This window comes from Diabrotica undecimpunctata, chromosome 1 (genome assembly GCF_040954645.1).
Source record: "Diabrotica undecimpunctata isolate CICGRU chromosome 1, icDiaUnde3, whole genome shotgun sequence".
Lineage (NCBI taxonomy): Eukaryota > Metazoa > Arthropoda > Insecta > Coleoptera > Chrysomelidae > Diabrotica > Diabrotica undecimpunctata.
The window spans coordinates 182,447,015-182,471,247 of NC_092803.1; the positions used below are offsets into that span (position 1 = coordinate 182,447,015).

General features: G+C 32.5%; 1 protein-coding gene across 5 annotated transcripts in view; it reads left to right on the top strand.

Moving 5' to 3' along the window:
• Nucleotides 1-24,233, top strand: part of Dh44 (corticotropin-releasing diuretic hormone 44) — a 445,815-nt gene that overhangs the window by 397,630 nt on the left and 23,952 nt on the right. For 4 of the 5 annotated variants that reach the window (XM_072520716.1, XM_072520721.1, XM_072520718.1 and 1 more), the window contains one exon: nucleotides 13,046-13,306. In XM_072520716.1, the coding sequence (XP_072376817.1) occupies nucleotides 13,055-13,306 (252 nt within the window). In that variant the 5' untranslated portion in view covers nucleotides 13,046-13,054. Of the gene's footprint in view, nucleotides 1-9,916; nucleotides 10,104-13,045; nucleotides 13,307-24,233 lie in introns of those variants that run through there. The other variant, XM_072520719.1, reaches the window with a different exon arrangement.

Sequence of the window (24,233 nt, forward strand, 5' to 3'; positions counted from 1 at the left end):
CCATTTTATTTTTGTAATTTCTTCCACAATATCCCTAATATTCGTTCTACGTCTTATCTTGGTGTTTCTAATCTTGTCTCTTAGTGATATTCCAAGCATGATTCGTTCCATTGCTCTTTGCGTTGTTTCTAATTTTATAGCAGATTTTTTGGTAAGGCTACTGTCTCCAAGCCGTAGGTACAAACTGGTAGTATGCATGTGTTATACACCTTTTGCTTTAAGTTTACAGGAATGGAGGTGTTTTTCAAGATATATGCTAGTTTGCCGAAAGCGCCCCATGCCAGTTGTGTTCTTCTTTTAATATCAGCATGTTGATTTGGTTTTCCCAGTTTGATGACAAGACCTAGATATACATAATGTTCAACATTTTCTATGGTATGATTTTGTATTGTTATATTTGTCTGGTCTCGGCTTAGTATTTTTGTTTTGTTGTAGTTCATTTTTAAGCCTACCGCTCCTGAAACTGCATTCAATTGTTGTAACATATCATTTAGTTCCTGGATATTATCGGCTATTAAAACTATGTCATCTGCGAATCTCAAGTGATTTAAGTATGATCCGGCGACGTTGATATCCTTGTTGCTCCATTCTAGTTTCTTAAAAATGTCTTCTAGAGCAAGGGTAAATAGTTTGGGAGAGATGGTGTCTCCTTGTCTTATTCCCCGTTGTTGTCTTATGGGATTAGTTTTTGTGCTTTCGTCCAGCTTGATCTGCATGGTGGCATTTTTATTTCATATTAAATTGTAACATTGAATAAATCTTGAATATTTGGCCTTATTTAGAACACAAAAATTGACGTGAACCATCAATTATAAACCGAAGAATTAAAGAACAAATACAGTTTACAAGTTTTTTTTAATAACGCATTAACCATGCGTATTAAGATTAATGTCACAGTTGGTGTGTTTGTGTGTGTGTCTCAGTTGATACAATTAGTGTACATATATACATTAGTTTACAATAATAATAATATGTATGTGTATTACAATGTATGTTTTAAATCTTTTGAAGAAGTTGACAGTCTTTAAGATAAGAAAATATTCTTTGGGTATCTCTTTTTTCTTCTATGGCATCTCGTAGTGAGTTGGGTATGCTATATTTGAGTCGTTCACTGTTATATTTAGTACACTGCATTAAAAAATGTTTTCCCGTTAGAACACTGTTGCACACTTCACAATTTTACAAGTTTAGTGAAAGAAACTTATAATAATATCAAAACCAAAAATGTCTTAATATATTAAGTACATACATAGCATATTTACACACACCGAGGACATACAAATATTTCCTTGTCGTTAATCCTTTAGGCCTTTTGTTAATCCTACTCTATCTTAATCATACAAGAAACAGGCATGACCCTTTTTTTAAATTCTGTTTTGGTTTTGCTGAGCTATGAGATTCTGCACTAAATAAATATCTGGTAACTTTTTGTGTTGTCGCATTAATGATCTGTCGACGTTTTTTTTTTTCTTAATACTTTTAACTCCGGTAACTTTTAATCAGAAAACCATTGGAAATAAAACTTGAACTTAGTCCGTCACATGTGTCTGTCTCACTTTTTTGCAGCCTTTTTACCAATTGGTTCAATTTCTGGTTCGGCTACAAATTAAAAGGCATGTTCCAGGATTTTTGAATCGGCAGAAGTGATCTTACTACTCTATAAATACTTGTGCTGTCATATATAATTTTTGTTCCTGCTGGAAGTATTTAATACCATTCTTAACCCTTTGCCCTTTCATAATTATAAGTGACGGAATGTTGTTGCCTATGCAGTTGGCACATGCCACGATTATTACATTTTCGCCGTACTCTGGTGCAACGATATGACCCCCTCTAGTATCTTTACTAGCCAATACAATTTGTTGGTGATTCAATGTAAGCTGGCATTTTTCGTCCATGTAAATTTGAGCAGGTTTCCATGCGAAGCCTTTCTCATATAAAATCTGTCGAAGTTTTTCGAAGTAGTCACTAATAACTGCCATTAAATTTTTGGGCTCTGGCTAAGTTAAGTTTTTGAGCACAACGCTAAAAATTTCATCCATTTTTTCAGCATCATTTTATATTTTCAGCTCTTTTATGGTCCTAAAAATATATGAACTATATAGAGAAATGAATTAGACTTAGCTACAAATCTCAAAGCAAATTTGTTTTGACAAAGTTATAAGCCATACGTTTACCAGAATTACATTTTTTTACCAAATAATAAAAAACGAACTCATTAAAAGAAAATTATTAGATTTAATAAGAAATTACTAACCGTTTAAAGAAAACATCTTGATAAACGAAAAATGTGAAAAATCCCATCATAAAAACGACAACAGCTTAATTTATATCTCATAAAAAGTCTTCTTCTTAAATTAATACAAAGCGTCATATCTGAGAGCGAAATGTAATTTCAAAAGATTCTAATTCCATTCAAAAATAAATAGGACAGATCGTGGACTGACACAATCACGAAATTAACGTTTTAGAGAACATTTTCCTTTTCCTTAAATATACAAGTCTTTTAATTGGTGTATTCAATTGATGTAAGTCAACCAACAAAGCTACAATTAATTTTCTACAAGTTTTTTTGTTTGACTTTTAAAAATGTTAATATTTTTTTACCTAATCTATTTACAATTTGCGTATATTTTATACGGGTTTATTACTGTATATACTATTAAGAGAACACGAGGGAAAAGACCGGAAGAGAGTCAAATTAAAATCTTCGGTAACAAGAAAAAACTTGTATTAGCATGAGAGCATTTCTAAGAACGAGAGAAAATATTATGTACACTTCTGGCGAGCTAAGTGATAATAGAGAAGGTGTATCATTTTTTTTTCTTTATTCTTCTATATACCTACGTTTTGTGGTATGTACACTCTTCATTTCCTGGTATTTTGAAAATAGGGACTCACCTATTTTAATTCTTATGATAGTTTATTTAGCTCTTAGAAATTACAGATCTACATCAATGGTTTTGTTTATTTATAAAGTGCTACATATAATTCGAAGACATTTGTTTCTGAAACAATTTTAACAAGTTTTGATATTTGAACGAAACATTTAGCTTAGTAAAAATATTTATTAAAAAATTCCTTTATAAAAGATATACTATTAAAAAACTAATACTAAAATATCGAAATATTTGTCCTTTTATTCAATCGCATTTATGATACAGGTAAAATACCCCAAGATTGGCTGGAGTCAATATTCATCCCACTACCAAAAAAGCCAAACCCACAACACTGCAATGAGTTCCGTCTGATAAGCCTTATGAGTCATGCAGTAAAAGTCCTACTAAAAATCGTACATAATCGTATCTATAGAAAGTGCGAAACAATCATCGGAGACGATCAGTTTGGATTCAGAGCCGGCATGGGAACGAGAGAAGCCCTGTTCAGTTTACTAGTTCTCGCCCAAAAATGCTACGATCAACAGAAAGATATATTTATATGCTTTATAGACTTCGAAAAAGCATTTGATAGAGTAAGACACGACCTACTATTAGAACGTTTGCAAGAAGTCGGTTTAGATGGAAAAGACATCAAATTCTTAAAAAACTTCTACTGGAACCAAAACGCCAGAGTTAGGATCGAAGGTTTCACATCCGCAGAAGTAGAAATTAGGAGGGGAGTTAGACAAGGATGTGTTCTGTCACCTCTGCTGTTTAATCTTTACTCCGAGTTTCTATTTAAAGAAGCATTGGAGGATTCCAAGGATGGAGTCAAGGTGAATGGCGTAAATATCAACAGCACCAGATACGCCGATGATACAGTGTTAATTGCTGATTCCGACTTAGGTCTACAACGACTCATCGACAAGACCAACTCGACCTGTGAGCACTTTGGTATGAAAATAAACATTGAAAAAACCAAAGTGATGTCAATCCGAAAAAACCAAAACGTACCTCAACCTTGCACAATAAATGGGCACATTTTAGAACAGGTCAATAGATTTAAGTACCTGGGATGTTGGATCGATAGCAGCCTAAATCCTGATCTAGAAATAAGATCGAGAATAGAACAGGCCAGTAAATGTTTCGAAAAAATAAAAAAACTGCTTTGTGATTCTCGAATAAAACTCGAAATTCAACTACGTTTATCAAAATGCTACGTCTGGTCGACTCTTCTATATGCAGTTGAAACGTGGACCCTTAAAATATCAACCGTAAATAAATTGGAGGCCTTTGAAATGTGGATCTACCGGAGAATACTCAAAATTTCATGGACATCGCATACCTCAAACGAAGAAGTGCTGCATAGAATAGGCAAGGAAGGAGAACTTTTTAACACAGTAAAAGTTAGAAAAACATCATACCTAGGCCACGTACTGAGAAATAATAAGTACCAATATGCCCAACTTATAGTGAAAGGAAAAATCGAGGGAAAGAGAGGCCTAGGAAGGAAAAAACTATCGTGGCTCAGAAACATCCGACAATGTACAGGGCTAAATTTTGAACAGCTAGTAAGAACAGCTGAAGATAGAGAAGAGTTTAAAATTGTAGTAGCCAACCTCCATTGAGGAGAGGGCACTTTAAGAAGGTTATACTTTTAGGATAGCACTAATGATGGAATATTAATTTCGAAAACGTTCTGTGATGTAGCCCGATAGGGTTTTTTAAAATTATAGCTTTTATAAAGGAATTTTTAAATAAATTTTTTGTTATACATGGTATACAGCCAGCTACAGGAATTTAGTTTTCTTGTGGAATTTAGCTTAGTCTTAGTTGTTACTGCCACAACATTAAGATTTTTTTTTTGAATATATTCTTTCTAATATTTTCTTTCCATGGTGATCCTCTCCGTGACTCGTTAAGTATCGAATAAGACAAAGAAAAAAAAAGAAATCATGTTATAGCCACATGAGTTCCTCATTTCTTAGTTCTGGTAGGAGATTTGATAAAATGCATTCAATAATTCTGAGTACTCCTTCTTAAAGTTGTCGCTTCTGTAGTAGGTTGAAAATCATTAATGGCGATTCTAATCTTATTCACAGCTGTCCTAAATAATTGACTGGAACACATATTAAACCACTTCCTTAAAATTTTAAGCCAAGACATTCTCCTTCCAATACGTAGTTCGAATACTCCAATACACTCCAATATTGACCATCTCATTCGATAGTGTGCGCTAAAACCTAAGCTACCAAGATCTGGGAGGGTGTACAGTCTTATGGATTTTGAGACCTGGAAGTCTAGGAATTGCACTGGTGCGCAACTCAAGGTCTCAAAAGAAAACCGATATCTCCGATTTTTTTTTATAAGGCAAACACGAAGCTTGCCAATATAAACCAAATATTTTTTGTAATAATCACTCGTTGTTTATCGAAATGTACTCTCCCTGACGGTAAATGTATAACTATGAATCAAACATAAAAAGCAGGTCAAGACTTGCAACGATGTGAGAACTGACTTACGAGTCTCACGGCCGAAGCCATGCTTGCGCTCTGCATACCGAATGTTGGTTCTCAATTTCAAAATGGCGTTTTTCATAAAATGTTACAAGCATTTATTTAAAAAATTTGACATGAGTTAATTATGATATTATATGACTAATTAAAATAAAAACAGAATATGGTCCTAGGAGAAGAATTTATACTACCCTCTTTGGCGGTTAACATGTTAAAAGCAACATGTGGAAAACTTTATTATTTACATGAATAAGTACGTTTTCCCGCATAATAAAACTTAGGTATTATACGTACGTAAGGCGAAAGGACGATAAAGGGATAAAGTCCGGCCGATCTATATTAATAACCGCTATTCTATGACGCTATCCGTGACGACGCCATCTTGTGGCGCTAGTTCCGTGAAGCTCGTCTCAGCATTTTACTGTAGAGGAAGAAAGTAATACAACTCCAGTATAGAGGCTTCGCTTCAACAAGTACATATAAATAAATTGGTCGCCTTTGAATTTTGGTGTTACGGGGGAATCCTACGAATATCATGGATCCATGCGAATTTGGATCCATTTCAATGAATTCAGTAGAGCAGAACTATGTAGAGCGGCGGTCAGCAAGATCCGCATAGCCATGATGATTTTCAACCTCCGCTAGGAGATGTAACTTGAAGAAGAAGAAAAACACAACAAGAAAGTAATCGATTTATCTTCAATAAAAAGCAGATAATGGGACGTCTTATTATTCACTATGCCTAACCGAAATTTAGTAATAAATCTTCTCTTAGGTAGATATAAAAATTGTTTGTACACAGAAATGGTTTTGATTTCACCTATTTTACAACATGTGAAAACCTTGAATTATCCATGTCTTTCTGTCTATCATCTATCCGTACACTCCCTCCGTTATTGGAACATATAGAATATAGCAAATGAGTTGCAGAATAAGAACTTATAACACAAAGATGGAAATATTGTTTAAAAGTCGCCGAAATAGTACAAGTGATATATTATTCGACGCACCTTAGCGAGACGGGAACATCGGCTTTTATATCACTTTCGGTTAAAAAGTTATGACCGGAAGTTTGGTAAAAATGACTTAAAATTACTGAAATCGTATATGAATCGACGCAAAGTTATACTCCATTCCACGAATATACGACTGTTTTAAATTCGCTTTAAGGTATCGATTCAAATGGCCCAATGTGCTGAATTGTACAATAGTAAATTCTCCCCATTTTTAAAATACTGTTATGACAAATATAAACCTTAGATTTAAATATGAAGTTATGATATAAATATAGAGTTAATAGTTTATAGAACAGTAATTCAGATTTTGAAGTATATAATTACTATCATTGAGTTTAGTATTGTAAACAAGTTGGTTTTTGAATTAAGTTATTTAAACGAAGTGTAACAATACTTAAGTGATCAAATAGTGTAATTTATTTAGTCGAATATTCAATTAGTATTAAAAAAAAACAAAAAAAACTTACTTATTCTCTTATTCTCCTAATCTCCTAAAACTATCATCAACGATCAGATTCACAGCCATAATCAGTCGGCGATATATGAAACTGTATATATAATTTTCGTTACTTTTTAATATCTGTAACGACTTGTTACTTTAACTATCAATAGCCGGTATGTTATACCCGATACTTTCGGAACTTTTAAGAGTACATCCACTAAAAGCAAACAAATATTTAAAACTAACAAAGTGAAATATTATATCCTTTTTCTGGTTTCTGAACCATCGTTCTGCCAATTTCTTTTCATTTATATTAAAAATAGTATATTTCATTTTTATCACAGTTGTAGTACCTAATAAAGTAATAAAATAGTGTAATATCAAAGAAACCCGGCACGCCTCTTTGGTGTTTATATTTCACGGAAAGCTTACTCAAATGTCTGTCATTATATTTATTTATAGTAGCATTTGTGTAAAAATTTTTGTTATTTTCGGATTAAATTTCACAATAAATTTTGTCGGTTCGCTATATTTACGCGGGTTTCGGATTAACAAAATTATGCTAATGACTAATTTATAACAAGTTGCAGTAAACGACTTCCCAGAAAATTAGATAAAAACTGCATTAATGGTCATATTTTAAAATACATTAAAATAACATTAGACAATAACAATAACAATAACAATAACATTATTGTAACATAAATTTGTTACAATATTGCAGTTGAATTGATTCTTTGCCAGTGTTGACATTGTATGTTTGGTGGAAATATTTAAAAATGCGTATAAGATAGGCATTATAGACGTGTGTTAAATGTAGATAGTCTAATTTGTAGTGTACATAAGTATTTTACGGATGAAAAAGAAAATGGCGGTCCTTTAAAATCGGTAATGTCTGTTCAACAACGCGTATGTGATGCTCTAGGAATTAGTGAAACCAAACTAAGAGGAGTATTACAAAATCGCAATAATGAACGGCCGAAAGAAGATCACCGAAAAACTCGCCTATCATTGAAAACAGAAAATATTCCAGATGGAAAAAAATTTGAAATTCGTCATACCATTTATCGAATGCGAGCCAACAAGGAACATGTGACCTTAAATACAATTCTCTCGGAATTAAAAGATAGAAAATTTGACGAAATTGGCAGAACAAGTCTATGGCAAGTGATACATAATTTGGGTTTCAAATTTCAAAAGGAGGATAACAGAAAAGCCCTTTGTGAAAGAAGTTCTGTTGTGCATAAAAGAATTAACTTTCTAAGAAAATATTCTAAATTAAAAGAAGAAAGGGCAAATTTTATATATTTAGAAGAAACATGGATATTTTCTAGGGGTGCAACCAAGAGAATATGGCAAGATGATAACGTAAAGTCTATCAAACATACTGATGGAGAAGGGAAGCGTCACATAATTTTACATGCAGGAGGGAAATCGGGTTTTATAGAAGGTGCTGATTTAATATTTTCATCTAAATCAAAATCAAGTGACTATCACGATAATATGAACACAGAAATGTTTGTAAAATGATTACATGAAAAACTTCTTACAGGTTTAAGTGAGCCCAGCGTAATTATTTTAGACAATGCACCTTACCATTCTGAAGTATTAAACAAAAGTCCAACGAATTCTTGGACTGTTAATAAAATTAAAGAATGTTTGACAAAGGAACATATACCATTTACACAACATATTTTAAAATCAGAATTATTACGCTTGGCAAATATCCACGCAAAACCAAAAACCTTTGTTGTAGATTAGATTATTGAAAGTTACGGTCATCAAGTTTTACGTCTGCCACCGTATCATTGCCAGTTTAATCCCATCGAATATATATGGGGAATAGCAAAACAATATTATGACAACCATATTGGGCCTAACGGTTATAGCGACGATGCAGTTCGGGAAACTTGGCGAAAGGCACTTTCAATTGTAACTCCAGAAGTGTGGTGCAACTGTATATTCAAGTGCGAGAAACTAATAGAAGATTGGCGGACTCGTGAAAATAAAATAAACGAAATAAGTCCAATCATAATAACAATTAATGGTGATGACAGAGATGATGATGACGATTATGATATTTTTGATGATAATGACTGATTTTCATTTTTGTTGGCAAGTTAATTTTTTTTATTTTTCATTAGAAATTCTCTCCATGGAACAAATATACATAGACCATATTTTCTGTGTGAAGTGTAATATAAAATTATTATTAGGTTTATATTAGCCACATTAGACTCCATTAATGAAGTAATTCTCCTTATTATACTGTCAATTATATAAAAGATTTTCCATTATTATTTAATTAAAAAAAGTTATGGATTATTTTTCATTTCATTTGACCAGTTGATATTTCACCAAAGAGCAGAGCAAAGAGGTAATTAAAACTGGGTACTTACAATAAAATTTTTAATCCGAAACCCGCGTAAATATAGCGAACCGACTATAGTAGATCCTTTTTATTGGAATAATGATTAGACCAATTTACCTTCATACTTCTACTTGCACAGTAAAATATTCGTTGTCGAAGTAATCCAAAACAGTCGTATATTCGTGGAATAACCTATACAGGAAGAGTTCAAATATCTACTTCCGGTTTTACTTCTGGTTACGTTGGGTGAAAACCTAGGACTCACGAAGTCCAATTGATTGTTTAAAATTAATTTTCTTTTGAGAAAGCTGATGTTACAGATAAACATGTCAAGTTGACTATACTCTGTGGAAATGAAAAATAATCTGGTGATTTGTGCATTTTTATATTTCATTTATATAAATATATTCATATAATGATGATAATTATGAATTTAAAGAATTCAAGAACTTCGACTACGCATTTGTTTATCTTAACGTATTTTTGTAGGCGTAGACCAAACGTATCAGTTGTATTCTAAACGGTATTGTCATTTTAATAGTAATTAGTCTATCACTGACGTTTTACTACATAAATTTTCAATCGATTCTGGTTCCGTTGTATTGATAATGTTTCTGGTGCCAGTTAGTCTACGAAGATTATTACAAAACAGCGGAATTCCCATAAGTGAATCCCGCGTTTTTAAACATCTGATGTAATTATAGTATGTTTCGAAAACTCCCTCTTTTAAATTTAATTTTAATAACATTTTCACAGAAATTTCAAATAAGTGTACTGTGTAATTTGTCTAATTTGTTATATTTGTGCGTGTTCTGGTGAGAGTGTGTGAATATCACTTTTGTGGTGTTTGTAATTTCAATATTCTCCGATATAGATCATGTAAGTCGTTGAAAAATATAAAAAGATAATTTTTTGATACTTTATGATTGCCTATGTAATTCTGATGTTAAACGGTGGTTGATTCCAATATTTTTATCTTTCTTGGTTAAGGTTTCATTCTTGTCATGTTTAAAATTTGTATTTTGATCGTTTTTAATATCTTAGATATCCTAGATATCTAACAGTTATCTTAATACTAATTTATTATACCAGTTCTTTCCTTTTATACTTGATTTCTATCAATACTTTAAGATACTTTCTCTATTTTCTTAAGAACAGCTGTATATGCCGCCATTTTCCATATAAATATGTCTTTATTTCTTTTCTTTTGCTTCAAAATGCTTGCTAATATCAGGCCATTTCTGGTATATTTTCAAAATCACTTATATGCGAGCTTCGAAAACATTTTCCATTAGATATAGCCGCTGTAATTTTAGTAGCCAGTATGTTTTGCTTGCTCTAGTGTTTAATTCCTATTGTAAATTATTCTATCCATTTTTAATTACAGGTCTGATTTTCTGAATTACCTCTGATTTCATAATTTCTGGGCCGTCAGTACAATTTTGGTAGGGATCGGCAGTATTACTTCTGCCATCTTCAAACAACTGATATATATACAGTTGCCATTCTCTTCTTATTTCATTCTTATTTACAATCATCTTGTTGTTATTGTCAATCCCATGTACAAATGGAACTTGTTTTTTAAATATGTTGCTCATTTCCTCTACTGTTTTTGCACATATATAAGTCATGCCTAGGTATCGCATCCTTCATTTTGTCGCACCTTTCTCTCATTAATGTCTAATTTCCCTTTTAATTATTCTTTGCAGATTATGTCTATATTCTGTTTCATTCTATTTTATTATAAGCAAGTCGACGTTTTTCCGTCTTAATTTTAAGATTTACTCTGTAATCCATTTATTTTTCTTAAGTTACTTCTATGATCATTGTTTGTGAAGATTTCGTTAACATGGTTTTTAAATTTATTCCATATAAAAAGGAAAAGACAGTTAAGATTTTATTTCACGTATAGGGAGCTTGCGCATCCGTTTATACGTATTTCAGCCCAATAGGCATCATCAGAACGGCTTTCGCAAGCGCTCTGAACGTGAAATAATTCTTCTCTGTCTTAGGAAGCAACTATAACATGGCTTCGTATAGACGCAATGTAGCGACATCTGATAATAAAATCGTAGACTAATTTTCGAAACCAAATTCAAGAATTCCGCTTTAATCTGTGCCTTCTAAGAATTGCAAGGCAAAAACAGACGTTGATAAAGGTGTTAAGAGAGACATGGGGAATCTAAAACTTGCATTCCACAACATATCTTTTCAACTAAGCAAAATTCTTAGCGAATTGGTTTCTAGTATTCGTACAGAGTATATCGAAATAACAAGGAAAAGACCATATAGTTCCATATTATTCCATATAGTTCCTCTGGATCTTCCAAATGTACTCCTATAATCTTTATTCTGTGGTTAAATTCTTTTTTGATATTATCTTTTATGGTTACATCGTCAAATTTAAAAATATTGGTTTTTGGTTTTTGTCGTTGGATTCGTTTTAACCTTAGTTTAATATCTGCCACCATGGGTTATGTATTCGCTATGTGCAAGTTCTGAAGAGCGACATCTAGTGACATAAATCAACGAACGTGTTAGCACTATTAATATTTTAATCATATATTAGCTGCAAATAAAGTGACTTGTTTATTTAATACAATAATTATTGTAATATATATCAATAATTAACTTTTTGAAAAATTTTGAATTGACTTTTAACTGAAAAAATTCGTAAGTATATTTTTTAAGTTTAGATTTCATTATTTGACATTTAAGATTGAGGTTATGAGGTTATTGAAAGGTAAACATTGTATGTAGTAAATAAAATTAATTATTAAATTGCAGTATTACTGTTAATATGGATGCAATAATAAAAACTAGATTCCAGAAAATAAATCATAAAATACCTTTTCAACAAACTATCATATCCACTGTAAAATACAATTAATAATTGCATATCATATCAACAGTTTGGAGCGACATTAACGCCCGATTTTATAATGACAACCGAAAGTACTCTTTAACTAATGTTCATTTTAAACTAAATTGAACAAACTTGAACCAACATGATTATTATTAAAATTTACACTTTAAAGTGAACTTTATTCTTATTAAAATTTACACTTTAAAGTGAACTTTATTCTTATTAAAATTTACACTTAAAGTGAACTTAAATTTAATGTTCACGTTAAACTTATTAAGAAATCGGGCCTAAAAAATCAGAATTTGGGTTATGTTATTTACTTCTGGTTTATTATGTTATAAATCTACTTTTCTCGTTACAAAAATTTGTGCTTAAAAGTTAGAAACCAATAGAACTTGAATTTACTATTTTTTATGTATTTATACAATTTATAACACAGCATTTGCGAAACCCCTTTTTCTTCAATATCTACTCATGAAATATGCTAACAAAGTTTCAAGATTTCACCGCTGTTCGCGCACGATCGTTTCTCATTATTCCCTCCAAGTACTTCGCACACAGCGAATAGCGGTTATACGGGGGACATTTGACGGTATTTCGGAAGCGCTTACTTACAAGTATTTAATAGTATAATATATTTGGTTTCTTGAAGACCCAGAGTTGTTGCCATCATCAAACAGGGCTTTCCAAGTATATAGTCGTCGCTTGGGTAGTTTATACCAGGTGTTTACATGGACCATGTTGTCATCTTTACAAAATTCATAAAATATCTGTCAATTTGTAATTATATTTGTAATATCTTCAATATTAACTTGTGTAAGTGAACCTTGTTGTAAGCTTTATTATCGTGGAAACACGAATATTAATAATAATAATATTGATGGATCATCGTCCAGTGTTTCATTGATTTTTAGGCACTTGGAACTTCTTGTAATTTTTTACTTTTCTTTTTCAGTTATACATCATGCGTGCACCCTTCTACCTTGTGTGTGCCACTTTAGTAGTGAGCATCAGAAGCGAAGACCCTACGGCAAATGGCAACTACTTCAATCGAGGACAACTAGAACCAGTCAACATGGCAGCCGACCAAGAAACCATAAGTTATCTTTTGCCCAAATTAGCTGCTAAATACAGACCAAACAGCGAGTGGACAGGAGTCACCGATCCCAGATTTTACCTGCTTACGGAAATGGAATCCAACGACTTCGATAATCAAGTAAGTGATGTGTTTATTCCCAAACAAATCCCAAAATTTTACTATCGGAGCTTGTAACTTTTCTCTCTCCCCCTTTTTTTCTATTTTTTGTAAGATCTGGATCTTACGAATCATAATTCGATATTAGATATGTTTAATTGAAATAAGTTTGATCAAAACATTGGTAAATTTATTGCCATGTCACGTGAATTTGAGTTTTTTGTTTAGTCAACAAGTCCCAAAATTTTACTATCAGAGCTTATAACTTTTCTCTCTCCCCTCTCCCCTCTTTTTCTATTTTTCTTAAGATCTAGATCTTACGAATCATAATTCGATATTGGATATGTTTAATTGAAATAATTTTGATCAAAACATTGGTAAGTTCATCGCCACGTCACGTGAATTTGAGTTTTTTGTTTAGTCCAAGTACCAGTGATGTATTCGTTAAAAATATGGGCATTTGGTTCTTTTCTAGGAATTGGTACTACAGTTAAAATTATATTCTTGATCGAAAATTCACATAAATATAATTAACGCGCTCTAATTCAGTTTTTGGCAGTTGAGAATTGCAACATTTATGCAGGAATAAAAGCAGTATTTGGGAACTACATTTATTCCCATACAACAATAGGTAAAGGAAGAAAAAAATTTAACAAGTAATAAATCTACAAGAAATCCACAGGCAAGTAGAGTGTGCAAGTAACCACTGATTAGTACTATTTATATAGTCCGGTTAGGAAAAAGGATCTCTCAGAGAATAGTGATGTATATTACCCTATATTGAGCGAAAGTATGGCCAATGACAACATCAATATGAACTAAATTAAAAACAGTTGAACTCGACTTTATGAGAAGATGTCTACAAATCACCAGAACCAATAGAATAAGAACAGAGGAAATATGGAACTGAAGGGAAATAGAATGCTCAATTACAAAAAAGTTAGAGAACAGAGCCCGGATTATGACCCGTTGGGAAGTAGACGAAGAGAAAGAACTTCTACAAGATTAAAACATAGATAGGAAATGGTATGATAGATGGAGATCTCAGAGAAAGTGACTGGGAGAATAAAGTACCGTGGAAGATGAAAACGGCGAACTCATAATGGAAATAACCGAAGAAGAAGAAGAAATCCACTAAGGATTTGACCTATCCTAGGCTTATACACCAGACGAACATGTAAGATAGCTGAGACAGAGAATTTTCTCATTTAGTGAGTATAAGCGTGGACAATGTGAATTCCAGAATTCATAGTTTTGGTTATCACAAAGTTGTCGCTCCCAGGATTTTATCACGAACTGATAAACAGAGTTTGAGCTTAGTTTTATGATTACTGTATATTATGAGCTATTAATAAAACGTAATATTTTTTTACACCAAGTTACAGTCATCAGTGGTAAATTTTGGCATTGGTAATATCATCCTGAATTTCTTCTTTTTGACATTCTGAACAGTGGATAAAAATCACATTGTTGGAGCCATCGCAATCCTTGTTTTCATGAGTTCATCAGTTTTATCATTTTTAACCAAACACCGGAAATTACCTCAGAGTTGGTTCTGCGGTTGGCCAACGTACCGGACCAAACTCAGATTCATGAAACCCAACTCGTAAGCATTAGGCTTAGTTCACCTCGCCCAGGCTCGATACGTAAGCCGTGACCCGCTTCCTCGCCAATTTCGACACACTACGATCCTCACAGCCAATCCTTATCCCGAAGTTACGGATCAAATTTGCTGACTTTCCTTACCTGCATTTTTCTATCGACTAGAGGTTCTTTACCTTGGGGACTTGTTGCAAATATGGTTATGAACCAGCTAGAGCTTGATCGTGGACCCTCATGGATGTTCAATGTCCGAGGAAAAGATCCGAACACCTCTGTAACTGCAGTGGTGTTCTGGATCTATGGATTCTACTTCTTAGTGATCAAATGTTTTACCACAGTAAAAGCATTCGCTACCAAGGGATGCTTTTCCTTGAAGTTTAAAAAACCTAAAAGCTTACTTGCCATGAAAAGCTTATTAGTAGCGTTACTCATTTGCATGAGAATGATCCACCTTATGTGGTTCATAAATTTCAATATTTACTTGGGTGAATCGGAAGCTAGTATGAATTGGAAGGTAGTAGAATACCCACAATACAGTTCGAACTTATCACTATGTGTTTAGTCCGATGGCTGTAATGCGCCCACAAATTGCTGAAAATATTTTGTCATAAATATATTTGGAGATTTGTTAAACGATGAAGATCTTGAGGATCGTGAAGTTTTTTTTTTAATTTGTTGAATAAACAAAGGTTTAAATCTTCTAAATGCATTCCCATTGATCAACCCGTAGTACATTAAAAATAATTACAAGATTTGTTTTATTTTTAGAAATATTTGTCTTTCAATTTTCGATGTCTTTTAATCTTAAAAGGAGCCCTAAGTAGGTCATAAATTAATATTTTGACCGCTAAAATAAAATATCTTGTGTTTTTAATGGAGTAACCGGAGAAAAAAAGATTGGTTAACAACTAATCCAATGTAAAAATTGATCAAATGAAACTTTATCTACTTGTCACTTTTTGCGATAAATTCAATTTTTAAAAAAACTTTCTAGAGTTTTTTTGTTTCGTCCATAGAATCCCTCACACCCTCTTAACCTATAACTTCTAATAAAGTTTGTTGTTTGCCTTTACAAATATTTACTAACAATCTAATACTCCTTTCACGATCCCGGATTATCGATTCTAATCATATTTAGTGGAAAAATTGCACAAAACGTACTAGACTGTACGTGATCTATCATCCCAATCGCATCCTATGGGGTGCCATTTTTATTCCATTTAGGAATGGAATAGGATTGCTGACAAGTCGTTTGTAATTTCTAGACCAGTCCGTAATGTTTACTTGGTTTTATGTTACAATATAAAGCATATTATATGTTATAATTTCTTCAATCATTGGAAGCTACGATTATCTGCCAGAATATTAAGATTAATGTTTGTAGAGAAGCGCAAACACCACCAACCAGAACTTAAACAATTTGTTTTAATGCATTAGTAAACACAACTTTATATATATATCTTAAATTCTATATCACTGCTTTGTTTTTATTTCCATAATAATGTCTTTACATCGCTACTTATGGTATTATAACTTTTGCTACGTCTTTCACAAATTTCATTTTAGAATATGTTTATTGTTTTAAAAAACTAAAGTTGTTTTTTATTATTGAGTATATAAAATATCTTACAAAATACTGCTCAACTTCAAACTTTAAGTCAACTTCCTTTGTACCTCTATTTTCTTAGGGTAGTTTTATTTCCTCTAAGAAGAAGATAAAAAGAAACGCAGATAAACTGTGACTATTTTAGAACAGTTTTTTAAACAACGAGTGCACAAGTAATTTTTAAATCTATTCCCTATTCAGTACTTGTGACTGTTTTGGCCAAAATGAGATTAGTATTTTGTCATTTTTAATATCTTTAAGGATTTCTGTAGAGAAAAGGTAAGCTCTTATCATTGAGTATTTAGACTAAAGTGATATGAGAGTATAATATCATTAAATATTTTTGAAAAATATACGTCAGATCAACAATTTTTTATCAAAGCACCACAATATAAAACGACCTTTAGATAATAAATTGAATAAGGCTGTATTTGCAAAATCAGTGACATAATGATTTCTAATGACGTCCCAACAAATTCTTTTTCATTATTATCATATATATTTTCAAACATTATTACCCATTTTGTAACCTATTGTGTAATTGTCAAAATTAAGTTTTCATTGATATTTCTAGAACTACAGTTCATTTATAATACGTATTCCCAACCGTAAAAAAATGCACATGAAAGCTAAACAGGGTTGTACTGAGGTGTATCATATGATTTTTTTTAATTTATAAAAATTTAATGTTCCATTGAAGAACAATGGTCTAAAATAAAATATTCATTAACTAAGATATACAAACCAAAGTATTTTCAATAAAGAAGCATCATCATAAGTTTTTCAAAACCTAAAAACATGTATGTATGTAAAGCGATAACAGGCCTTTTAGGCCCATTGTTGGATGGATAATTTCCATCGTTTTCTATTCTTATCTATCAACTTCCAATCTCTAATTCCCATCTCTCTGATATCTTCCATTACTACATCTCCCCATTTCTTTCTTGACCTTCCTCTCTTTTTTGCCCTCAGGTACTTTCCAAAGAAACAATATTCTTGTTGTTATTCATTCTATCTAGATATCGAAATAGAGTCTGCAATGAAGTTAAAAAAATAAGGTAATGAAAGAAAAAAGCAAGCTCAGATTTCTTACTGGAGAAAAGACGGTCAAGTCATCAACGATGACCTGACCGAAAAGGAAAGACACATGACAGAGGAAATTGTAAATAAAACCAAGGAATTGAGAGCCGAAGGCAAAAACGTGAAGATAGGGTAAAAAAACTAACTGTGGATGGCATAAAATGGGAATGGGCCGGATATGGTACTTTCAAACGAGAAAATTCTAGAAATATGGACCCAAAAAACGGCATATAGTAGTGGAAAAAGAAAAGGACGACCTATTATGCCGACAGACCCTAGCTATGAACGGGAAAATGAGTTTAAACATAAATGGCAAAACAAAAAATAAGAATACGTACCTAAATATTGCGACATGGAATGTACGGGGAGTATACGAGGAGGAAGCATTAATTAACCTAACAGAAGAACTTAAAAAATATAAAATACACATCATAGTAATAAAAGAAACACATTTGACTGTAAGCAACATTAAAAAGATTACTCCATACACATTTTATGCGATAGGAGGCGATAATAGGAATTTTGGAGTGGGTTTTCTTGTACATGAAGACGTGGAACAGATAAAACGATTTGTAGCAAAATCTGATAGAATATGTGCAATTAGAACTAATGGAAAAGAGAACATGATATCGCTGATGAATATACACTCTCCAACAGAAGAAGAAAGATGAATTTTATTAAAATTAGAGTCACTGTCTGAAGAAATGTTCAGACAAGATATTAAAATTATTATAGGCGACGCCAATATAACGGTCGAAAGAGAAGATATATATAAAAATATAACAGGGGCCGAAAGTAAACATATGAATACAAATGATAATGGCCAAATATTGATTTCATTCGCAATTGAAAACAGGATGAAAATAATGAGTACACATTTCAGGAGAAAAAATATATATAAAGGAACGTGGAATTCCGGGATCAAATGGAACTAATCAAATAGTCATTTAATACAAGAGAAATTCGCCAATTTAATAACAAATGTGAAAACTTGCAGAGGGACTGACGTACACTCTAATCATTTTTTGGTTAGAATTAATATGAGAGATGCAATAATTAAAAAGCATAAACGGAAAAAGAAAATGCAACGAAAATTTAATTTTGAAAAACTGCTAAAATTTGAGGTAGTGCATGATTATCAAAAGGATATATAAGAAACCTACGCCAAACAAGATAGTGCTACTGTGAGTAACATACAATAAAAGTTCTTGAAAATGACAAACACTATAAAGGAAGCTACGTCGAAGAACATATCAAGAACAAAAAGATTAGAAAAAACCACTGGTTCGATGACGAATGTATAACAGAGATGATAAAGTAAAGCGTATTGAAGAAAATTACAAGAAAAATAAAATAAAAAATTTTGTACAAACAGGTAAAATACATTAAAACTGGGTATCAAGGAAGAACGATGAATGTAAAAGATAAGCAAGGAAAACCTTATAGTGGACGAAGAACAAATATGTGAAAGGTGAAAAGAATATTTGGAAGAGATGCTAAATGACGGAGTGACTACTGAAGAAAATTATAATGCTCCTAAACCTCAAATAGTAATAGAAGAAATACCAAAGCCCACAAGAGAAGAAGTTGAAGAAATAATAAAAAAAATAAAAAATCAAAAAAGCCCCGAGGAGAGCGGCATTGTGGCAGAGAACTTAAAATGTGGAGAAAAGGCTTTAATAAACCAACTTAGTGAGCTAAAACTACAAGTGTGGAATGCCGAAGAAATGCCTCAAGAATAGAACAAGTGCATTATAATTCCTATACACAAAATGGGAGAAAGAACTGAATGCGCAAACTATAGAGGAATATCCTTGTTAGAGATAATATACAAAGTACTCGCCATACTAATTAAAAAACGATTAGAAATATGTGTAGAGAAGAATCTAGGAGAATACCAGGGAGGATTTCGCAAGGGAAGATCAACAACCGATCAAATTTTTATGCTAAAACAAATCCTGATCAATTGCTATAAATACAACATTTCAGCACAAGTACTTTTCATTGATTACAAAGCCGCCTACGATACAATAGACAGAAACAAATTAATAGAAGCAAAGAATTCCAATTAGCTACAAACATACCATTAAAATTACTCAGAGTCTGAGGAGCTACCTGTGCTGCTTTTTTTCGTCTAAATTTATTATTATCGGCTTTATCTAGGTTTCTATTATGTTGTCCGTCTTCCACATTTTTGACTCGACTTTTTGTTGAGAAAAGTTTTAGGAGAACTTAGAGAAAATATTTAAAAGGAGAAAAGCAGAAGATTGGATATTAGGATCTCCTGATTGAAAAGCGATAATTTAAACGGTATTTATCACAAACTTCTGAGAAAACTAAAAGATCTTTTAATAGATGAACTAACTTTATGTACGATTAATTTGTTGAATTATGTTATTATTTAATAGTGTTCTGAAGCTATGTTCTTGTGGCATCTTATACAATTACTATTTTTATTGCCGTTTCAATTTCCACTTCGGTAATCGTTTTCAAAATAGAAAACAATGGCACAAAAATTTAGAACATACTGAATGACATAAGGGCTTTAAAATGATGTATAAATTGACTGCCGGCGTGATGACGTAGATTTTATTGACATCTGTCAGTTTCACTTTCCAAACAAACCTTGTTTAGTGTAGACAATTTGTATTTTTAGTTATTTTTTCATTTTTTGTACAAAAACTTTCCGCTTTTTGCAATATCTAAGTATTCTAATAGTTACTACAACAATTTTACAAGGTTTTGTAAATAATAAAGCATGTTGTTTTATAAAAATAGCAATAAAATGCGTGTATCAATAAAGTAAGGTTAGAATTTCTTTAATTTAATCTTTTAAACTATATTTCATAGAAATAGAACACTAAATTATGATGGTATTATCGTAAAAAACACTATACTTAAAAGAAAAAGCAGCAGAGGAAGCAAAATGTTAACTTTATAGAAATTAAAAAAGTCTTATGGGCATTTCAACTTTTGTTTGGAAAGTAATAATAACAATATGGCCGCCGTGACGTCACACTCCGGCTGTCCATTGCTATATATAATCCTATTTAAAATAATTTTACAAAATGAGAACCGTCCTTCATTTTTTAATTATTAGTGCTTTAGTTTTATTACTCAAATATTTATTGTGTAAGTTTGATAGTTCAGGTAATCATTGGGGGAGACTACTTTTTAGTTTAATTCCTCTTTCCTATATCTAAGTTAATTGTATAATAAACATAATATAGATCAATATACTTAAAAAACTGGAAAGCTACAATAAATATATTTCGAACAATTATAAATGTTTATTTTTTTATATGTAAAAATATTTAAACTAATATTAGTTTTGTACCCAGTGCTGAGGAAATATTAGTTTGTGTTATTGACAAAAGTGATCAAAAAAGCTGTAAGTACAAAATAGATGTAGATGTATAACAATTTATCTTCCTTACAGCATGCATTAACATTATACAGCATGTTTGTTTTTCACACACACTAATATTTCTTACACAACTACACTTTAAATATAATGATATTCGAACAGTAGCGATTTAGTTGAAAGTGCAATTTTCAAAAGCGTTATTATTGAAATATCATGATAAAAGTGTATTAGAGGCCTACGTCATTATTGTTACTCTATATTTGTGTGTTATTTACTGCTTCTCTCTCAGTTTTCGTTATAAATTATTATCATTCTCTTTAATATCTTTCAGAGACATATCTTGTCGAAACACGTCTTCTTTGGAATTCCTCTCCCACTGTTTCTAGGAACTTGCAACTAGCAATGACTAATATTTCAGTGTTCACCATATCCCAAGCACCTTAATCGATGTTCTCCCATTTTGGAATCAATTGGTATCACACCTAATATATTCATTCTAAATTTTATCTCTCTAAGGAAACGCACTTTGTTAGATACTACACTCATCCAAGTATTCATATTCTTGCTTTGATTGAATTTTCATATATTATCATCATAAATCATCAGCATATATTAACCATCAAAAAATGTCATTTTGGAAATTTTCTTCTTATTGCAAACCAATTCTACGTTCTTGTAAAATTTAACAGTCTCTCCCTCATATGTCCCAATACTAGTTTTTATTTCCATAAACATATCTCACAATAGTCACATACTCACCGGGAACTCCATTTTTATTGAGTACCCACTGCAGAAATTCTCGAAGTAGCCATCATACGTTTTCTCAAAATCAATTATTAATATATGGGCATCTTTTCCTATATTTTAAAATCAGCTGCCTTTATACATAAATTTCAATTAAATATTCATTATTTTCTTTCTTCTTACTCATGTTAATTTTATTGTAATTGGGCTTTTTCGCTTCACCATACTTTAAACTTATTTTTCATTTTCAGCTTTCTTCTAAATTATGTACACTCGGTTACACTTCTGGGTTAGGTTAGGTATGCACGTTATCACCTTGTTTAAGTTTACGCTTCTTCAAGGAGGAGCTGCTTCTTTTTTTTATTGCAGGAACTTTTGAGCAACTCAGCAACGTCAGTTGCGAGTGGGTAGTTTTGGGTAGCATACTGCTAGTGGAGCAGGGGCTTTTAAGGTGGTAGGGTTTGTAAGAAAGAAGCGTCATGAAGAAGAGTTTTTGGGTTAGCCAACCAAGCGATGAGCAGAAGGCACCTTTGATCTCATAAGCCATGCAAAGGGAACGGCTCTTGAAGCAACGTTTTTTGGCGTATAACTATTTTATCTGCAGTATTTGAGGAGGGTTATTTCTAGGATGTCGTAATACTCATCAGGAAGTTCTTTACCAGCACAGTATAAAAATTTGGTTGAAGAAAATGGAAATTTTATTTTGGGAAGCCTGGTGTGTGCCCTAGGTGTTGGCAGGCAAGGAGTCTTTAGTTGGCTCTATTGTTGGAGCCGGCTATTATGCGAAGCATGTATCTTCTGCTGAAAATGCGGATTGTGTCCTTTATTATTGGCACACGCACGCCTTGCACTTTAATATGGGCCCGATGAAAGTTTTGTAGGTATGCAAGAGAGTTTTATTTGATATGTTGCCAAATTCTCCTTCTTATTACCTTGTCTAGGGTGTTATTGATGTCGATGTCCCAATTGAGAGTCGTACTAAAATGAACTCCTGAATAAATAGGTTACCGAGTTTCTGAACTTGGGATTCTCTCTAAGTAGGACTATCTGGTCCCTCTCAGCATTGCGACTGTGAGGAGATCTGAATAGGATCATTTGTGTTTAGAGCATAAAATTAAGTGTAACTCTCCATCTGTTGCACCACCTAACAATTCTTTCCAGCAGGTTTTGTGCCCTCTCGAATACAGAAGTATGTCTTAATATCTCATGATATGTACCTGCGGAAAGGAGCGCAGTCTCGTCAACATACAGAAATATTGAATCTTAGCTATTTAAGGGATGGGGGATGTCACTGTTGTACACTGTGTATAGTATTGATACTAGAATTGAGCCCTGGGAAACTCCACTTGTGGAATGAATGGTGTGGATAACATGTTAGCGATTTTAACACGGATTGTCCAATTGGAGAGATAAGAATGTTGTATTTTTACGAATGGTGTAGGCAGACCTATAAAGTAAATCTTTTCGATGAGGCCTGTGTGCCAAACCTGATCAAAGGCCTTTTGGACATCTAGGAAGATGCCTAGAGGGAGCGTTTAGCTCTGAATCCAAGTTGAAAATTTGGGATGATAAAGTGTGCCTCTAATAATTCTAAGAGTCTCTCCTTAAGGATCCTCTTGTAGACTTTAACCAGAGTGTTTAGTAGAGAAATTGGTCTTTATGATTCAGTGCTGGTTCGGGGTTTTCCTGGTTTGGGAATCATGACTGTGCTGGTCACTTTAAATGAGTAGTAAAAAAACCTCAGCGAGAGGCAAGCATTGATTATGTTGGTAAGCAGCGGGGTAATACTCTCTAGGAGTTTTTAAGGCATCTTCTGTGTATGCCATTTAGACCGGGAGATGTGTTTTTATTTAAGTTACACATCTGTCTGACGGTGTCCTCTGGCGCACGAGCCACCATCGGATGAGGATGGGCCCTAATGTACGGCAGAGAGTTGTAGAGTATATTTTTCACTCTCTGTTTGGCTCCTCTTTTAAAACGACCATTAAAATTTGGGATATTTCGGGAATTAAGTGCGGCCTGGAATTATTTTTTGAATATCTTGTGGATTGTTGATAATAATGTCATTGAATTTGAGATGAGAATAGGCCTGTGTTTTTTGTTCGGTGAGAATTTTAAATTTGTTCGACAATTTTGTACCATCCCACCATTGATAGTTAAGGCTTATTGACGTCGAGAGACGGTTGTATTCTGTTTTCATGAGGGGGTCTCGGAATCTTTTATACTCTCTAAGTCAGCGTTTTATTTTGATTTTTGCTATAATTCTTTGAGGCCGAATTGGAATATATGTATTGTATCAAGTTATTAGAAACAAGAGGGATAAAGCCTCTTGAAGAAAACTTTCAATTTTAGAAATCGCTGTGTTAACTTGGTTGATTGTTGACATATTAGCTAACTCAGGGAGGATATAGTTGATGTGGTCTTGGAATAGTTTCCAATTAGCTTTATCCTGTCTATAGATAGCAGTGTTATTTTGCGGAGGAAAATTAAAGTCAGTTTTGACCGATAGTGGCAAATGGTCATAGGTTATTGAATCACTAGTAAACTAT